Source organism: Aspergillus wentii, assembly GCF_001890725.1.
Source record: "Aspergillus wentii DTO 134E9 unplaced genomic scaffold ASPWEscaffold_2, whole genome shotgun sequence".
Classification (NCBI taxonomy): Eukaryota; Fungi; Ascomycota; class Eurotiomycetes; order Eurotiales; family Aspergillaceae; genus Aspergillus; species Aspergillus wentii.
The window spans coordinates 1,970,525-1,988,647 of NW_024467833.1; the positions used below are offsets into that span (position 1 = coordinate 1,970,525).

General features: G+C 45.7%; 7 protein-coding genes across 7 annotated transcripts; 3 read left to right on the top strand and 4 right to left on the bottom strand.

Annotated features, from left to right (window-relative positions):
- Window positions 1-35: 35 nt before the first annotated feature.
- ASPWEDRAFT_57405 (uncharacterized protein) lies at window positions 36-1,636 on the top strand (the record flags this gene model as incomplete). The annotated part of the gene is made up of 4 exons (XM_040838334.1): window positions 36-60; window positions 145-1,189; window positions 1,248-1,340; window positions 1,406-1,636. The coding sequence occupies 3 exons, from the start codon at window positions 36-38 to the stop codon at window positions 1,309-1,311; spliced, it is 1,134 nt and encodes a 377-aa protein (XP_040692475.1). The 3' UTR covers window positions 1,312-1,340; window positions 1,406-1,636.
- Window positions 1,531-2,340, bottom strand: ASPWEDRAFT_48943 (O-methyltransferase; the record flags this gene model as incomplete). The annotated part of the gene is made up of 2 exons (XM_040837187.1): window positions 1,531-2,244; window positions 2,296-2,340. The coding sequence occupies 2 exons, from the start codon at window positions 2,338-2,340 to the stop codon at window positions 1,531-1,533; spliced, it is 759 nt and encodes a 252-aa protein (XP_040692476.1).
- Window positions 2,341-4,437: 2,097 nt separating this feature from the next.
- On the bottom strand, window positions 4,438-5,425 carry ASPWEDRAFT_149340 (uncharacterized protein; the record flags this gene model as incomplete). Its single annotated transcript, XM_040829571.1, has 3 exons — window positions 4,438-4,684; window positions 4,734-4,972; window positions 5,088-5,425. The coding sequence occupies 3 exons, from the start codon at window positions 5,423-5,425 to the stop codon at window positions 4,458-4,460; spliced, it is 804 nt and encodes a 267-aa protein (XP_040692477.1). The 3' UTR covers window positions 4,438-4,457.
- A 1,413-nt stretch (window positions 5,426-6,838) lies between these two features.
- ASPWEDRAFT_127582 (uncharacterized protein) lies at window positions 6,839-7,985 on the top strand. Its single transcript, XM_040829230.1, has 3 exons — window positions 6,839-7,294; window positions 7,348-7,598; window positions 7,650-7,985. Exons 1-3 carry the CDS (start codon window positions 6,921-6,923, stop codon window positions 7,862-7,864), a joined length of 840 nt encoding a protein of 279 aa, XP_040692478.1. The 5' UTR covers window positions 6,839-6,920; the 3' UTR covers window positions 7,865-7,985.
- Window positions 7,986-8,283: 298 nt separating this feature from the next.
- Window positions 8,284-8,630, bottom strand: ASPWEDRAFT_103418 (uncharacterized protein; the record flags this gene model as incomplete). The annotated part of the gene is made up of 2 exons (XM_040827557.1): window positions 8,284-8,355; window positions 8,406-8,630. 2 exons carry the CDS (start codon window positions 8,628-8,630, stop codon window positions 8,284-8,286), a joined length of 297 nt encoding a protein of 98 aa, XP_040692479.1.
- A 4,081-nt stretch (window positions 8,631-12,711) lies between these two features.
- Window positions 12,712-14,852, top strand: ASPWEDRAFT_104897 (uncharacterized protein; the record flags this gene model as incomplete). The annotated part of the gene is made up of 4 exons (XM_040827678.1): window positions 12,712-12,940; window positions 13,176-13,633; window positions 13,704-13,784; window positions 14,013-14,852. The coding sequence occupies 4 exons, from the start codon at window positions 12,712-12,714 to the stop codon at window positions 14,850-14,852; spliced, it is 1,608 nt and encodes a 535-aa protein (XP_040692480.1).
- Window positions 14,853-16,569: 1,717 nt separating this feature from the next.
- On the bottom strand, window positions 16,570-18,044 carry ASPWEDRAFT_57408 (uncharacterized protein; the record flags this gene model as incomplete). Its single annotated transcript, XM_040838335.1, has 5 exons — window positions 17,810-18,044; window positions 17,397-17,712; window positions 17,088-17,233; window positions 16,968-17,048; window positions 16,570-16,922 (listed from the first exon to the last, which is right to left on the bottom strand). The coding sequence occupies exons 1-5, from the start codon at window positions 17,871-17,873 to the stop codon at window positions 16,570-16,572; spliced, it is 960 nt and encodes a 319-aa protein (XP_040692481.1). The 5' UTR covers window positions 17,874-18,044.
- Window positions 18,045-18,123: the final 79 nt, after the last annotated feature.

Below are 18,123 nucleotides of genomic sequence, written 5' to 3' on the forward strand. Positions count from 1 at the left end.
TAGACAGAGAACCACCACGTCGACCAGAACCAGGCATGTCTTCCCCAACCGAGACAGCCCGTCCGCTCCTAGACGAACAGGATGTCTCTCTGTCTGCTGCCTCCCAGCGACCGCAGACGTTTGGCCTCCAGCCCCTCTGGGCAGTGATCAAGACGACCCTGGGCAGCAGCTATGCAAACCTCCTTCTTCCCTGCGTGTTTCTAGGGATGGTCGCGGGAGACTATGGCTGGGATGACTCGGCCGTGTTTGTTCTGAATTTCCTGGCCATTTTCCCTCTGGCCTCGCTGCTCTCGTTCGCCACAGAAGAGCTCGCAAAGAGCGTGGGGGAGATGGTGGGAGGTCTGATCAATGCCACGTTTGGAAATGCCGTGGAGATGATTGTGGGCGCGACGGCCGTCAACCAAGGCGAGATTCACATTGTCCAGTCCAGCATGCTGGGAAGCATTTTATCAGGCAATCTCCTGATTCTCGGCTCCTGCTTTCTATTCGGTGGCTATAAAGGACAGACGCTGACCTTCAGCGCGGATGTGAGTGGGATCATGTCTTCCTTGATGGTCGTGACTTCTGCTTCACTCGTCATTCCATCCGCTCTCTATTCCACCTCCTTTGCGAAAGCAGAGGATCTCAACGAAAGTGTCCTGGCGATATCTCGTGCCGCCGCCATTCTCCTGTTCCTCCTTTACCTGGTCTATCTATATTTCCAGTTGAAGAGCCACGCAGATCTCTTCAGCACAGAGGAAGATTCCGACGAAGCAGAAGGCCCACCACTTCTGGGCCCCTGGTCCGCCAGCGTGGTGCTGATTCTCACCACGCTGGGCGTAGGGTGCTGTTCCGACCAGCTCATCGACAGCGTCGACGGCATCGTCGAGGCGTGGAACATCAGCCGGGCGTTCATCGGGCTGATCATCGTGCCGATTGTCGGCAACGCAGGCGAATTCACGACGACGGTCAACTCCGCCATGAAGGGCAATCTGGGACTGGCAATTGGCGTCATTGTGGGGAGTACGCTGCAAATCGCGCTGTTTGTGACCCCCTTTATGGTCATTTGGGGCTGGATCATCAACGAACCCATGTCGTTGCATTTCAACACTTTCGAGACGGCCGTTTTCTCGCTGACGGTCATCCTGACCAATTCTCTCACACGCGATGGGCGCTCGAACTACTTTGAGGGTTCTTTACTGATTGGAATGTATGTACTTTATAGCAAACCTCTCTTCTTCTCTGATATTGACTAACGAACTGAACAGGTATTTAATTCTGGCGGTGGCATTCTTGGTCCATCCAGACACAAGCAGCACGAAATCAACTTGATTATGACAACAAATAACTGCCGATATCTCGTATGAATGACATGGACTGTATCAATCCTTCCTATTCCAGTGCTTATTTATACTATAATCTGAAGATGTCCCGCAAACTTAAACGCAAACATAATCATCAGCTTCATCCGTATAGAACCCTCTAGACGCCCTCTATTCCCTTAACATGGGTCACTGCAACTCCATCCTAGATCCGCGTGTTAGTCTTTGACTAAAGAGGGCAAATAGATAGACTCACCCGTCCAAATGCAGTTTCAAACTCTTGCACGCGCGAGTCATACACCAGATTAGGATTTGGCTTCAATGCACCGACATCTGACTTGCTGACGATATCCCTCTTCTCCTGCGGCGTCGCGAGGATCCATTCACGGTAGACTGGTGCACCAGGCATGATGATATTATCCGCCAACAGCACGCTCTTCCCCGGCTTCAACACCTGCAACTCCTCCAGCAGCCACAGATCAGGCCGGTACAGCTCCTGCCAGTGATCAATGAAAATCAACTCGACAGTCTCAATCTCCTTAGTCTCGGTGATGAGCTCTCTCAACACCTCATCGCTCGCACCAACAACAATCCGCACATAATCGCGCAGTCCGGCAAGCTCAACAATCTGGTTAGCAACAGCCGCCATCTCGGGGTTCTTCTCGATGCTGAGGAATTGCTTTCCGCCGTTCTGGCGGACGGTGTCGCCGAATAACACAGCCGAGTACCCGATGTAACCGCCCAGCTCGATCATCACGGAGGGTTTGCGCTCGGCGATAATGCCGGTGATGAACTCGCCTTTGACCGCGCCGATGTTCATGAGGATGTTGAATTGTTCGACGTAGTCGTCAATGGCGCGGAGGACTTTGGCCGGGTTTCCGCGGATTTGCTTAATATCGGGTCGGCTGTAGATGTAGTGGAGGAGGTCGGTCTCGCGGCCATCCTGTTGACTGTTAGAGCATGATCGCGCGGATTCAAGATACAGAAAGCTCACCAGAGCCCATTTCAAAGCGGGGGGAGAGTGGGGTTTGTTGGGCATTTTGATGGTTGAAAGATATTCAATATTATCTTATTTGGAATGTTCTGATGTTCTGATGATTAGTTGGGACAACAAACATGGCTTTATACTGCCATTGATGATCTACATCATTCGGCATTCGGGTTAATCGGGGTTTCCTAAGCAGGCAGCTCGGGTCTCACGTCAGCAATGTCCGAAGGGCTCGTCCGACTCGGAGTTACAGGCAACAGTTGGCCCCCAATATTATCAGGACATCGGACATCGGGCGGAGATAAGAATCAAAGATAAGAATATCATGATGACGTTGATCGCAGGCCAAGGACACTTCTGCTAAGGTTGTTGTCCTGTTTGATGTATGAGTTGAAAGAATGCATGAGTCAATGACAATTCAAGTAACGTCTCAATGAGTTAATACATAGCGTCAGGAATTAAAGAGTATATCCTCTTATAGTAATCTTTATACATTATGTACTAGAGGGCCGTCGCAGCATCCGTCCAGATAAAAACAAAAGTAAACGGAAATAAAACAGGATCCCGCCGAGTGGTTTTGTAATCGCCCAAAGTGGCTTCCAATCGTAGCCGGCCTCGTTCTGAGCGACATCAGCATATCCTGGTTATTCAGGGAGAGCCTCTCTGAAAGAATCTCCGGAGCAGCGACGCATCTCGTTGCCGTGTCTGCTACTACAGTGTAGGACTAGGACTCGGAGAGCAGCATGCCATGTACGGTGGGTCTTTGATTCTACCGCACCGCCATCCGTTGCTTCTAGAAAGCGCTGTACGAGAACCATAATGTTGGCATTATATACATCTTCCATTTGTTAACTGAGATCTGGAAGTCAAGGTATAGCATGTAACCTACAGAGAACAGAATACCACCAGTTTGGCAGTGAGCCAAGCAAGGTCTGCATGTTGATATTGCGCTCGAAAGTTTCAATCGACTCGTGTGCAATGTGAAGCAGATTCGTGAGCACTGGGCCAGCATCACTTCGGAAAGACTCAAATCAGTTGAATCATATGAGTTACCTACAACACCACGTATGCAATCTCTAGAACCTAGTAGAGAAAACATACGCATTCCTGATCTACGCCATCCCGGCCTTTGGTGGCCAGTCATTGGACAATTTATCGGAAGCTTTATCCCACCTACACTCAGATTGCGGTGGTTGGAATGAATCATGGTCATCATGGGAGGAATGGTCCTTGGGGCGGTCATCCTCTTCCAACCGGAGACCACAAGTGAGAAAACCTTTTGTCAATTAGATGGAACGCCTTCAGTTCTGGTTAATTCTATAAGTCTGTTCAATGATGCGTATTATAAGCCTTTAAGTATACTATAAACTACTATTTATAGTATTCCTTATATAGACCCTAATCCTAGATATAAGAAGCTACTATCAGTAAAGTCTATATAATAAAGAAAAGGAAGTATACTAAGCCTACATAAATTAATAGCTTAAGGTAGAGATTAAGTAGAGTGGGGTTCCAGCACCAAAATTAAGAGTGTCTTCGAATTAGCATTGCATACCCAACCCGTGAAACCCACCCCAAACCCGCCCCAAACCCGCGATGGGGCAGGTTGGGGGCGGCCGCTAGAACCTGTCCTGGGGGTTGGGTTTTAGGGGTTAACCCCCTATGGGGTCCGGGGAACCCAATAGGGTGGGGTAGGGTAGGTTTAGTAGGTTAGGGGCGCTGATAGGGCTTTTTAGCTTAGTTATCACTAAAACTCACTGGATGCTGCATGATAACAGCATCATCCAGCCTTGCATCGAGCCAGCCCATCTGGCCCTGTCAGCCATTCACGTCGCCCCAACCGACCTCCCTGGTGGACCTCTGGGGTGAACGCTGCGATTTTTCTTTTCCTTTCCTGCTGCCAACGGCGCATCCACCCTTTCTTTCGTTTTCGCCTTCCCAGCATCTTCGGTCGTTCCCCACTCCTTAAGCTTCCTTAACGCGGCGCTATCGCCTCTTCTTTTTATACTCATACTCGATACTCAACTCTACTTGATACTTGTTGGATATACTCGACTCGTATACCATGCTAAATGTCTCAGCCAGTACTGATTTGATATTGAGATTTTACTGAAATTTCCAATTAAAAAAGAACAATAAACACCATCAATTGCCTGTGGTAAAATCACTCATCCATTCTTGACATAGAATTCCAACGACATCTGCTTGCGGATAGGCTCGCCTTGTGCAATGGCTTCCTCCGCCTCATGCCGATGTTCTCTCCAGAATTTCCTATCAAAGCTGTAAACTGTATCATGATAGCCAAAAGCTACCGTAAAATTGTCTTTGTCATCCTTGCCATACTTAGGATTCCCGTCTTGCTTTTTCGAGACGGTGAAGGAAGTATCGCGCACGTCTAGATTTAAATCAGTAATCTTTCATCTTATTGCTTTGAACTATCATACCCGGCAGAAATCTCTTCTGATCAGCATCGTACTTGTAGTAGACATGGGTGAAGAAGAATTGATTCACCCTTTCTATGTCGATGCTTCCACTGATAGCTCTGAGAACAACCCCGAACTGCTCCAGTGCATCATTGGGGATGACATAATGGGTCAGCAATTCCTGAAGAATAATGCCATGGACACTCTCTGGGGTTGCGTTAATATCCTTTTCATCTTCCAATGTCTGCTTTGGGGTGAGCCTTGTATACATCGCATGTTAGAATCCTTCACTCATCGGAGAAACCACATGTGTTGAAGGGGATAAGGAAAGAGAGAAAAAATAAAAATAAAAAATAAAAATAAAACACACACCACGATCCCTCACTGTTCTCCCTAAAAAATGTCACTACCTTAGCCCGATAGCCGTTCCTGGCGACACGAGAGGCAATCGAGTCGTCAGACGGCAGTTTACCGTCTGCAAGATGTTCATTAACCTGTGTTTCTGTTTGTCCGAGTTCCCACGCATTCCAAGATTGAAACTCGTCTTGAATGGCGTCAAGGTCCGCTTTTCTCTCATCAGGCAGGAAGGGAACGTAGTAAAGAAAGAGTAAATTGGGGGTGCCATAGTCATTGGACACGTCGACGTCCTTGGACTTGGGGACCAACCTGGATCCTAGAGAAACGGCCTTGACTTCAGGAAGTAAGAGAGACATTTTGGCCGAACACCTAATAGTGAAGCTTGGAAAAATCAATCTAAGTTGCGAGTCATTTCTGGGCTATATATGAATAAGTCAGTCGACAGTCGTACTTGGCTAGCTTCGACATTACGGAAGCAACCAACTCATTATTGTCATTCCCTCATGGTGCATGCTCTTACGACGCACCATCAACAGGATCTGTGCTCTGCATAGATGGAGATGTAAATGCAGATGTAACCCCATTAAAGAAATGACTCACAGTTATCGAAAAGTTGTTGCTACAGAACCCGGAAAATTCGGAAGGGGCATAAGTCGGAAGTCATTGGTCCAGGCAATCTTCCCATCAATAGCTAAAAGGGACTTCAGACAGAAGCCCCTGCACTGTTTGGCCGAATAATAGTAAACACCTAGAACACTCTCACTATACAGGGATCATCACAAAAGTCCTCAAACTTCTCGAGTGGCAATGCAGATCTGATCATTTGACCACACAACTTCTGTTTTAAGCCTACGCGTTAGGTTGTGAGGCATTTATGCCTCTTTCTCTCAATGCAACTCCATGGCCTCACTATGCATAAACAGCTAACTTTCCCGGCCACCTGCATTGGCGGCGGGTAGGCGGCCCGTTCCATCCCGCCCGTCCGATCAGTGGAGGGACTGAGGAATAACGCGATCTGCCCAGACCCCAATGTTCTTCGCCCCGACCGCCAGATTTAACATTTTGAGCTCTTGCTCTAAAAGCTAACTCTTTTTTAGGGGGATATGGAATATGATCAACTACAGTGGGTCTTCAAGACTATGAAAGCATGATGGCTAGAAAGGATGTAGATTGACAGATCTACACACATGGACAGAGGTTACGAGCAAGAGGTAAAGCCTCTGTGCGACAGGGCCTAATGGGACAACAGAGACGAGGTGCACCTCACCGAATAAGTGTAACAGAAATATTCAATTGGTTCATCACTTCTCCCCCAATTAATCCGCGAAAATGAGCCTTACGTTGAACCAATCGGAGTTCATGGGGACAGCGGGTGGTTGCAATTTCCTTCCCTTCCTTGTATCCACCCTTGTATGCATGGAGGCCGAAACTGTTGATCGTTTATGTAACAGATATTCAACTGTAGAATTGGCTAGCCTCTGTGCTCAAAATAGATACATGCATAATGTGGTCCAAGAGGTCCTTCATCTTTCATAAAGGTGAGCCATTTTCCATTTCAATACGCTATTGGTCAACGTGTACACAGAGCACCGTGATGCTCAGAATTATACCCGAGTCCAGAACCTGTACGCGATGATGAGTTGGCGAGATTGTTGAGTCTGAATAATGTGGAGATGGACAGGGCCGGAAGGCATGACTCCTCGATCAAACTATAGTCACCGGACTCGAGATACCTGTATTTAAAGGATGCTGATTGCTCGCCATGTTAACAAAGAGCAAAGGATTTATTCTCAGTTTCTCAGTTCTACAACCACTCTGCTTCAACGTACAGACTCATCTTTTATTTGCACCATGCCTACTCGCACCTACGCTGCCAGTGTTGCGGGGCTTCCTGTAAGGGACCCGCCCCCTCTCAGGTCTCCCAAAGACAGCAGCGAAATCCCATCTGATGATGACATGGGATTCAACGACCCACAGAATATCATCTACGTCAACCTGAAGGCGAAGGACTTGACTGATCCAAAATGGACAGAACGCATCAACTATCTCACGCAAATGCTTCAGTTGACTCACCAGCTTGCGACCATTCAGACTGGCATTCAGGTCAAGGACCGGAAAGCGGAAGGAGTTTTGCCCGACGATATGAGCGACGCTTCTCAATGGAAGCGCTCTGAATATCGCCACAAAGTCATGGACACCTATTTCAAAGATGGTGTATATACCTGGTACGTTCTTCTCAAGGCGATCTCCTTGTGAAAAAGGCTGACAGACTCTGTAGGTGCTATAGCCCCCAGGAAACGGAAGTCGAGAAGCACATTTCCGTTGACAAGACTAACTTTCACTGGGAATTGCTCAAGGACATGCTGGCTGGTATCATTGTTCCTGGACCGATTGAAAGCTCACTTGAAGCAATCTTTAAGGGAATTACTGATACCATTCTCAAGACAGAAGTCACTACTGATAAGAGGTCCTTTTGGAGTTTGGTTCAGGTTTTCACATATGATGCGGTGCAAGACAAGCTTAATGGATGTGAGTATACAATCCATTCATGGTACAGATAGATTTTCTGATGTGAAGCAGCTCTCCGGAACATCACTTATACCTTGTCCCAGGACATGAAGGAGGTTACCGTGGGCAAAGCCAGTCATACCTCTATCCAGGTCGACTTCGCCTTCAGTCAATGCGACTTTTCCTTCAACGAAAGCACGTGGGATAGTGTGAAGGAAAAGGTCAACCAGTATATTATCAGTACTGGCATTGGTAACATCACTGACCCGCCTAAGGTTGACGTTTGATCATCAATGGATCCAACCCACGCAACTAGGATTGTTGGCAGAATGCCTTCCAGTGGGATAGTATACACTCCTTTATATTTAACAAGACCGCTGGTTAGCTATGAAAAATAAGAACCAGTACGCTCTCAATCATTCCTATTGTGACAACCTCAATCAATAGACATAATCTTATTCGTAGATCTATCAAAAACACTAAACTGGAGAAGGAAAGGAATGAAATAGCGGATCAGCATGATAGTGGTACCCCAACCTGCGCAAGGCGGGGCAGGGCGGGTGCAGGTTCTCCAGGGCAGGTTATCATCTCTAATTTCTATTACTAACTTCTAAAGTATATATTATTTCATATTATAGATTATATTCTTATTTAGGTAAAGTTCTCATCGGATTGAGCCATATATAAACGCTTTCTTTCTTATTGTTCAATCCATAGCCTGTTGAGCTACTTCGAAGTCTTTATCTGTCCTCTGACTTGGGGTTGGATAACATGAATCCTAGTAGTGTCAGCTTTTTGTAGGACCTTGCAAAGTAAAAATAGACATACAAGGTGTGGTTTTAAAAAAGTCCAAAACCCAGATCGGTCCGCTGAAAATATGTGTACTTGGCCATTTTCCTTAATGCGAATGCCTAGGCAGACATCAGCGTCACACATCTTACTATATTCAAAGACCCTTTTCTCCAGGCTTTCTGTGCGACGATGTCTTTTCTGTGTAATAGATTTTTTGCTTTTCTTTATGTCATTTGATTGTTCTGTTCTTTTGGCTGTCATGATATATAAGCCGATGGGCAATTTATGTGACTGACTGGCTGTCTCAAGGGTATTGCAATTTATGACCCTTAATAAGGCGATAAAGCCTTAACTCTGGTCAAAAAATTGAAGATAGAACATGGCAAACATCAAAAAGTTACGAACGGGCAAAGGCTCAAAATTGACGTTTTTACCAACGCTGGCGGCCACGGTTTTGACCATAAAAAAAAAAAAGTGACATTGTCAACAGTAGCCCGCGTTGCTGCAATAAATCAAGATCTTGAAATCGTCTTAAGATCTATTGATCTCCGGGAACTGATATGCATTCTCACGAACTCGGTCGCTCCTCCGAACGTCAAAGGGCGCTCTCAGGATGCCGCAACTGAGGACCTATCTCGGGCGCCAAACGCGCTGAGTATTGTCTACGATCGCAGGACGAGCAACAAGAAAGAGCTTTTCATCTATTAATATTCTTTCCCTTTATAATAAGTTATTTGCTACTCTTTCTTACATTCTAGTGTTTCTGAATTTCCGCCCTTTGTAGTATTCCGCCTCAAAGGCTATAGAACTCGATCGAAAGAAAAAAAGTAAACTATCAGACCCCACAACATAAGATTAGATAATCGTCCCATTACTCTACTGCAGCGTACAATCTACTCTATATTGAATAGAAAAATGCCACTCGACTCAACTGTAATAAAATTGATTATCAGTAAGCCCAGGAAGGTGCAAATATGCAAAAGGTTAAAATAAACTTTCATATTAGCGCCGGTGATAAAAGTGGCTTATACGATCTCTCCTTGACTGCTGACCCAACAAGTGTGTATTTCTATGTTGACCTTTCTATAGAGTCACTTTATAGGGAAGTTAACAACTTTATAATATGAACTTATCGCAAATATGAAAATGCTACTATGTACGTTGTTCCTATGCACATCGCAAAGTTGACAGGACGTTGTCTCCCTTGTCGCAGTTGCTTTGACCTACCCAATATCCAAGGGATACGAGGTTAAGAAGAAAAAGGGATTCATGTCGGAAGGAAATGCAAGCAAAACTTCTGTCATGGCATCATAATATTATAAATATTATAAAATTGTGTTTTTGTAGTAGACCTTGCCTTGGGGTAGCTCTTGCCTTGCGGGGTGCTTATGAATCATGCGGACTATCAAGACTTCTTTGGTAGACATTGGGCATATACATATTAAATGAGTGTATTATACTAAATAAAATAGAAAATTCACATGACAAGCACTTAAAAAGAGAAAATAAAGCAAGATGGCAGAAATCAAGAAAAAGGCCTGATATGGCCAATGTATATATGTGTGGACTTCTAATTAGATAGCAGACTGTCTATATATAGAGGCCTTCCATCTGGTCATGATTACTGAGTTCCTTAAAAAATAAAAATTATTAGACTGTGCGGGCTTGTCCAGATGCTAAAATATTATCTACATTTTATTAAATATAGCCAGTGCCAATAGAGGTAAGGTTTTTAATCTAGTGTGATATAAGAATAAGTATAAAAGAAGGTTATTTATTAGAAAGAGAATACCTTTATAGTATTTAAGTTTATATAGGAAAATAGTTAACAGTTAGTTATAGCTATTAACATATAAAGTATAATACTCTATATTAGTAACTATAATTATTATAAAGTAAGGTTTATTATATGAACTACTAGGGTAGATATGAACCCAAGACGCAGATCCCTGCTGTTCCTCCTTCCTACCTTTCCTCTATATTATAGATATCTTGAAAAGGCCACCATCATGCTATCTAGATTGTGCAAGGGTAATAATAAATAGCTTGACCCTCCTATACCTAGTATATAGATAGGGAGGGCCAGTAAACCATTCTTAGCCTTATTTCTATATAGGAATTATAAAAGTAGAGTAGTTACTAGCTATAACTATAATATACTAAATTAGCCTAAGTATTAATAGTTAAGAATATCTAACAGCTTTTAGTCTTCTAGGGTAAGCCTTAAGTATAATATCTTATTTTTAAGACTAAGTATACTAACTAGTAAAGATAGTGTGTCACACAAGTCAAGTCTACTTGTAAGTAACGAGTAGAGTTTAAGTAATGAGGTAAGTTTGAGTTCAGATTTAGGACTTATCTTAGTATATAAGTAAAACTCATGAGTCTGGATCGGCATCCCCGCAGATGTCACCCCAGGGTAATGAGTTTAAGTCCTACCTTCTAACTTGACTTGTGAGTTGAGTCCTAAATCTCTACTCGAACTCGACTCGTGTGACACGCTAGTTATACAGAGTCTAGGGAAATACTATAACCTTTATGGGGAGAATATTTATCTAATACTGTATTCCATGATATCTATTTTCAGTTATTTACACCAAAAAATCTAGCAGGATGAATCACAGCAGTGACGGAGATACTTAGAACATTGGACAACAATATCCACATCATGCTTCGAACCCAATCTTTCCGGTGGCAATGCCTCAAGCTTGCGACTGAGCATGCGTTACTGTAGATTGACTACCCCTGCCTACGTGGAGATTGTACGGAGTGACTACACCACTGCAACGAGATCCGCCTTCAACATTGAGCTGCGTCTATTTCTATGCTTCAGGATGTCTATCAAGGGGGGGGAGGGGGGGGGGGAACAATCTCGACCGTGTATGGCGGAGCTGACGGGGGCGGTCATGGCGGTCGAGATGGCCCAGGCGAATTCCGTCTTCGGATATCGTCCTGTAGAGATCTACATAGACAACTAGTCAAGCCTGCAAACCCTTTAGCCCCAAGCAGACCTCTTGGCAAACACGTCGCTTAGCTCGTAGTGGAGATGCTTAGTTAGTGGGTGAGGGTCCGGCCTGAAGATTATCTTGCTGCAGATGATCCCGGCGCATAGACATGTCCAGGAAATCAGGTAATAGATCGCGCGACACGAAAGATGACAAGATGGCTTAACAATGGTGATACTACAGAGCCAGCACTATACCTAGCTGGCCTTCTGGTGCTACTCTGCTCTGCCACATGATTATGTATATACGACGACTTAAACAACCGAGATAGATATGTAGTTATGTGCTTTCTGCGCAATAATAACCCTCAATAGTAGGGAACTTGTAGAGTTTAATTAAAATGAAAGTTGCAGAGAATATGCAGGGGTAGGACTCTGCTAACCGGATCAACCTGAATATCCCCTAAATGGGACTGACTTGACTTTAGATCATCTTGATGTGATGGACACTTTGTGATGCCAATGCTACTGTGATTAGGATCTGCATACTAGCTTGTGGAGACATCAAGATCCACCAATCTGTTACGTCGCTGAAGAATGTTCATATCACATCTCAGTTGAATTTATATGACTCAAATTATAAATCCTTTCGAGTTCAGGTTGTAAAGCACTTGAATTGATCAGGCTGAGATAGGTGATAATGTAGGCATCTCCACATAGAATCAATAGTTCAGAACACGTGGTGAGTAAAATAGACCGACATAAGACATTGTACTCTGAGTGTTAGTTTAATCTCCGCATTAGAGCTTGACAATGTTTCCTTCCTCGAGAAAATTAAAATAGAATAAAACAAGAAAGTTGATCAGGTGCAATTCGGGTAATTCAGGTAGGAGTAGAAAAGGGGGGTTGTTCCTTTTCAATTCACCTATCCTTCTGGAGTGATTAAAAAACAGAAATATACAAGGGCCCTTCAGACTGAATCGAGATTGTCTTTCAGCTCTCCATAGGATGATCTTATTTTCTTATGTCCAATGAAAAGTGGTGGAAAAGGTTTGTCTTGTCACACAGTCCCACTTTTCGGGAAGATCTCCACGATCTATTCGCGCTGTCGGGTCATAGATCGCCTCCGCTGAACCCTCCGTGAGTAGTGTGGAGATAGAGGCCAGTGGCTAATTGCGATCAGCTCAACTATCAGCAAAACACGAACCCTTGCATATTGACGAACTCAGCGGCCATTTTAGCCTTATGATCTGCCCGGACTAGTGGTGACAAATATCAATTTCGCAGCAATGTATCGAGATCTTTGGCTGATCCTGTCTTGGACAGTCGAATGCTCAGATCTATAAAGTGCGACAAATGGCCATGAGATGATGAGTAGAGGTCAACCACATCACCACCATGCGATTCTCCGACTACGCGGCTTCCCTGGCTTTGCTGGGAGGGACTACCGTGTCGGCCTTTGGTCGCCATGCCGCCCACCAAGGACTCTTGCAAATTGCCCCCTCGTTTGCTAAAGAGGGAATCAACCTCTACCCGGCCCTTCACCCGGACCACAATGCCACCGATCTCAACCACCTGATCCCTGAAAAATCAAAGCGTCTGCATTTCAGTCAGGAAGGACATCGCCGTGAGTATCCTAGGAGATACAATATGACTGCCCGCTAATGTGTGATCAGCTGCCCTGCATGGCGCCAAGCACGCTCATATGGAAGGAACCTTTTCCCATCCGACGGTCGTCTTGGAGCATTCTAGCCATATTGAAGACGTGGTCTGCACCGACCATGACATTAAAATCGTCTTCAACACGCCCGAGGCTCGCGCTACGGTGGAAAAACACTGGCAGGAAGAGACCACGGCACAAGGATTCAATTTGATCACGTATCACATTGACTGTGGCCATCTCCATGGCGAACACCGTTCTTTCTTCCGTGCATCTCAACCAAGAATGGAGGGCAACAACTCCATCAGGGTTAACACCCAACTGCTCGAAGAAACCGAGGCAATCCATGGAGGCCATTTGGAGTGGGGAACATACCAGAAGCCGGGACTATCAAAACGTCAACCGGTCAAAGGACATGTTCGCGCGTCTCGACCACAAGAAGTGATCGTGGATGGGGAAGGTGGCAACGCAACCATGGATATCACGAAGGATGCAGACGCATTTCATGCATTCTTTCCCAATGTGAATGTCGACACTGATATTCCCGATAGGGGCACCGAGGGAGGTGGCTTCTTGAATTATGACGGCTATGAGGATGATGAAATTGCTCGACGTGGCCTCTTTTCCTGGATCATCAATGCCTTCAAAGCACTGATCAACGTAAGTTCTTTTCCCTTTTGTTTCAACCCGATTTATAAGGAACTGCGCTGACAAGGATTGCTTGCTACAGTTGATTGCAGAGCAGGTTCAGAGACAAATTGAGATCATCAAAACGATCGCCAAGGTCATGATCGCCATTGCAGCAACAGCCGTGAAACTCTTACTCGTGCCCTTTGGATTCCCTTTTGATCAAGAGTATCATGCGGACATTTCCTTCAGTCACTATGTGCCCCAATAGATTGGCATTGGGACTGACCCTCTAACTACAGTCGCCGGTGCCGTTGCGAACTCCAATATCCCCGGAACTGTTGAAGGGGTCGAACAGGCCATCAAGATGGGTCTCATTACGGAGGATCAAGCAATCAACTCTGGTCTGAAGGGAGCAGATCTTAAAGATGCTCTGGATCTGGTGTATAGTAAAAAAGGTGCATCCTTGTATCTCAACTGCGACGCCTGTGGCACCAAGGGAAGTTTTACTTTTGATGGAAAACTTGCCTTTAGTATCGCGGACGGCCTCACCAAGGCTCAGATCTCCCTCATCAACAATGAGGAGTTTGTGCTGGAAGCGATTGTTGGGTTGAAACTTCAGGGCCGGGCCATCGAGGACCCTGAGGATGATGACGATGGCAAAAAGGGCACCAATCAAAAAAAGAAGGGACTGCGCAGCGTTGTCAAAAAAGAGATTGCTAAAGTCCCTCTCGGTCCTGCCCTATATATTCCCAAGATGCTCACCATCGGACCACAGATAGCGATAACACCAGCAGCCAGTCTCTACGCCGATGGAGCAGTCAGCATCCGGACTGGTCCAAGATTCACTGTATCCCCCGGCAACGTGACGTTGGACGCAAAGGATCCCAGCCGAAATGTTGCTGAGGGATGGGAGCCCAATTTTGAGTTTGTTTTTGAACAAGACGCCAGCATTGTTCTAACAGCTGATCTAGCAGTGGAGGTTGCTCTTGAATTTGCTTTGGATGTGCTCACCGGAACCTACAAAACATCAGTCGGAATCAACACGGCCCCTTCGGTCTATTTCACTGCCGAATACTCGAAGAACAAAGACTCTGACGACACGGGAAAACTGAAAGCCTGTGACGGCGGGCTGGAGCTCCGGGTTGGAGGAAAGAATCGGGTCTATAGTTCAGTGTTTGGGCTGAGGGAAATTGAGTTCAAGGAATTGGGGACGACTTTCGCAGACCATGGTCTCGGCTGTGTTTTGTAAGAGGCCCTCCCCCGTCGACCGAGTGAAGAGAAAGGGAAACTGACCCCCATCTAGCCCCAATGGTGAGGCGCGATTTGACTCTACGGCGGTGGAGAAGACCAAGGTGCTAGATGGATACGGTTTTCAAACAGGGGTTGGTAAAGCGGTCAGCAAGTATTTGAATGATTACATTCAGGAATCCCAGAAACCCAGAAACGTCACCTCGCCGGAAGAAATCGAGCTGGGAGAACAGCATGCCGCAGCGGTGAAGCACAAGAACAGCCACGGCACCGTGGCCAAGATGCCCCAGACTCATGGATTCCGAGTCGTTCAGGATGCCGGAATGACCTCGACCCTCGTCTCGGGAACTGACGGCAGGGTCTACATGACTGACAACTCGGCTGATCATGATCTCAGTGCTCCCTGGGGCTCTATCAATGTCAAGGAAGAGCATTTCAACTATGACGTATTTGGCCGCCTCATGTGGTTCAACGCATCGCGCATCCAGGGTACTAGCACTGGAATGGTGGAGATCGGGGTCGCTCCCGCTGAAAAAATGCCCAGGGGCGTCAATTCGGCGTATGTTTCATATCCCCTCTTGGAAAATGCCAAACCATCTTATACTGATTTGCTGTTGCAGTTCATTCAAGGTCATCAAGGACGACGATGGCAATGAAAGCTTCGCCATGGCACTCAATGCCACCGGGTCGAGCAGTGATGATGATAAGAAGCCAGAATGGGTGTGGTATCCTACTGTGTGCAAAATTCCTCGACGTGGACTCCAACTCTTCGCAACCGATTACCTCGTGACTGAAAAAGGATACGCCACTCATCATATCAAAGGTCAAAATAATATACACGGTCAAGGCGAAGCTTACGACTTTGACACATATTTTGCAACTAAACAATATTGGAGAGATTTCTTCGATTTGGGCCTTCGAAAATTAACCCAACAGAAGAAGCATGGTAAAGGGAATCACAAGCATGGTAAAGGAAACAAGCATGGTAAAGGAAACAAGCATGGCAAAGGAAACAAGCATGGCAAAGGGGATCCAGAGAGAGAATTTCAGAATTGGATCGCCAATGACGAGCCAAAGGAAGTCACGGCCTGTCGGACAGTGAGGTTAATCTCAGACCTCAAAAAGAAAGGCTCAGGCGGTCTCGTGCCAGATGTGGTTCAGGGTGCAGCAGGTGTGGGAGAGGGGGCTGTGGGGGCTGTTAACAAAGCAGTGGAAGCAGTCTGATCTAGATTCAGGCATGCTATGGATTGACCGAGGGACATTTGCTGTTTATATTCATTTCTTGCATATAATTATTGAATTTAAGGCTATCTAATACGCATTTGTACCTACTGGATTCTTGAATGTGTATGGATCTTAAAGGTAGAAGGCCTGTATACATGACGATGTCAGATTCCTTTTTTAGCCATCTTCAGGCAGTCCAAGTTACGCAAAGCATTATCACATTACCATTCCCAGCAGCATCTCCTACACAATGTGAGCCTATCACGGACGAAAGATACTTACGGGTAAGTTCTGTCCCAGGCTCAAAGTTCAGGTCTGTATTACTAACTAAAAGCAAATGTTGGGGGTTTTGTCAGGGTTGGGTCAAGTGGGAAAGAGCAATAGTTTTGTTGATTATGTACAGTACAGTAGACTAGAAGTGAGAAACCCTTTTGTTAATTTCATAGAAGGCCTTCAGTTCTGGTTGATTCTACAAGGACATTCAGGCATGCATATTATAAACCTTCAAGTATGCTAACAATACCATTCTTTAATGCACCGTTTCCCCATCTCGATACTGCTAGGAGATGACGCAAGAAATTTAACGAGCCGTCCCTCAACGTCGTTCTCCAAGTTCCCAAACATACCATGGAGAAGTCTTCTTCTTTGGCTCTCTGAAAGTGGAGCCATAATTCGTGAATCGGGCCCTCCGTCATGACAGAAAAGGCGAGGTGTACTATGCTGTCAGACAACCCTTGGGCTGATCCAGGACTGTCTTCAATGATTTCCTGGATTACTTCGTCCAAATCCTGGACATCATTAAGGTCTGAAAGATTCTTGAAGATCTGGAGCGCTGTTGAGCCACCTACTGCAGCTTGGTTTTATGCCTGGTATAAGTTCCCGCCAGTTGCACCGGCCTTTGCTTCGACTATTAGAAAGGGAAACCGAAGACCTAAGGGAGTGATATAGGGATCACTGATTAGGCTAGAGGTATCTTATAAGTCAAATAGAAAGCTTCATGCTATGCCATGACCCTTCTTAGGCTCAAGCGCGGTTGCCAAGTTCTTGTTGGACAAACCGACACATATATCTGGCCGGGGATCCTTGAGCTTAAATACAGGAATGGCTGCTTCGATTGCGTGGGAAGCATGTGGATGTGGAGATAGGCTGTTAGTAGTTCTATTTCCCAGTAAAATTTAATGTGCCTGGTTTTATTTCTGTGGGATAGTAGGCAGAGGGTTATGCACTGCAGGTTTCAGATCCTCATGCCAGTCTTATGGAGAAGTCAGCATTTCCGAATTTCAAATGACACTATACAGATGGCAGCTTACCTCAACTCTACGTAATTTTAAGCCCAGGGGGCTTCAACTCATTAATTACTGTATATAAAGCTTCTGTCCATTTAGCTTCCCCTGATGGTTTTTTAACAAGTTCTTTAGATTTACTCCAGAGCTTTTCAGAGATCTTGTATAGATCAATATTATTATCTAAAGTATGGAAAACATTGCTATCTGTATACAGACTGATTTCCATGGGAATCTCATCATCGACACGGATATTTGCACGCCGGAGAGGTCCTTGACGATATTGTGCTTCACTTGGTCGGGATGGGCTGCTGGACCGCGACCGTTGTAAAGAGCGTGTGGACGAAGGAGATACTTGGAATATCTGATAAGCCGCTTATTCTCGGTTCCGGGCGTGTGTTTTGGTCATGCTCCTTCAGAGCGTCAGTCATAAGGCAAGCGGTGGTAGGACCAGCGGTTGTCTGAACGCGCTTTGGAGATAAATGCAAAGGGGGGCAAGAGCGCGATCGCTTCATTTGGTCGATGCAATCAATAATCTTGGGCTTGAGGTCAAGTATCAAGTCCTTCTCATTGCGAGCAAAAGAGAGGATGGCATGTGTCAGGAGTGCCAAGACAAAACAAACCAATGTGACCCACACTATTCTTTGGAGGAGCACTGTTAGGCAAAAGACCAATGAAAAGTTCCCACCTCAACCTACAATCCTTACAGAAGCCAGTCACACCCCATTCAAGACTTGCCCAGGTCTCCAATCAACTTGGATCTTG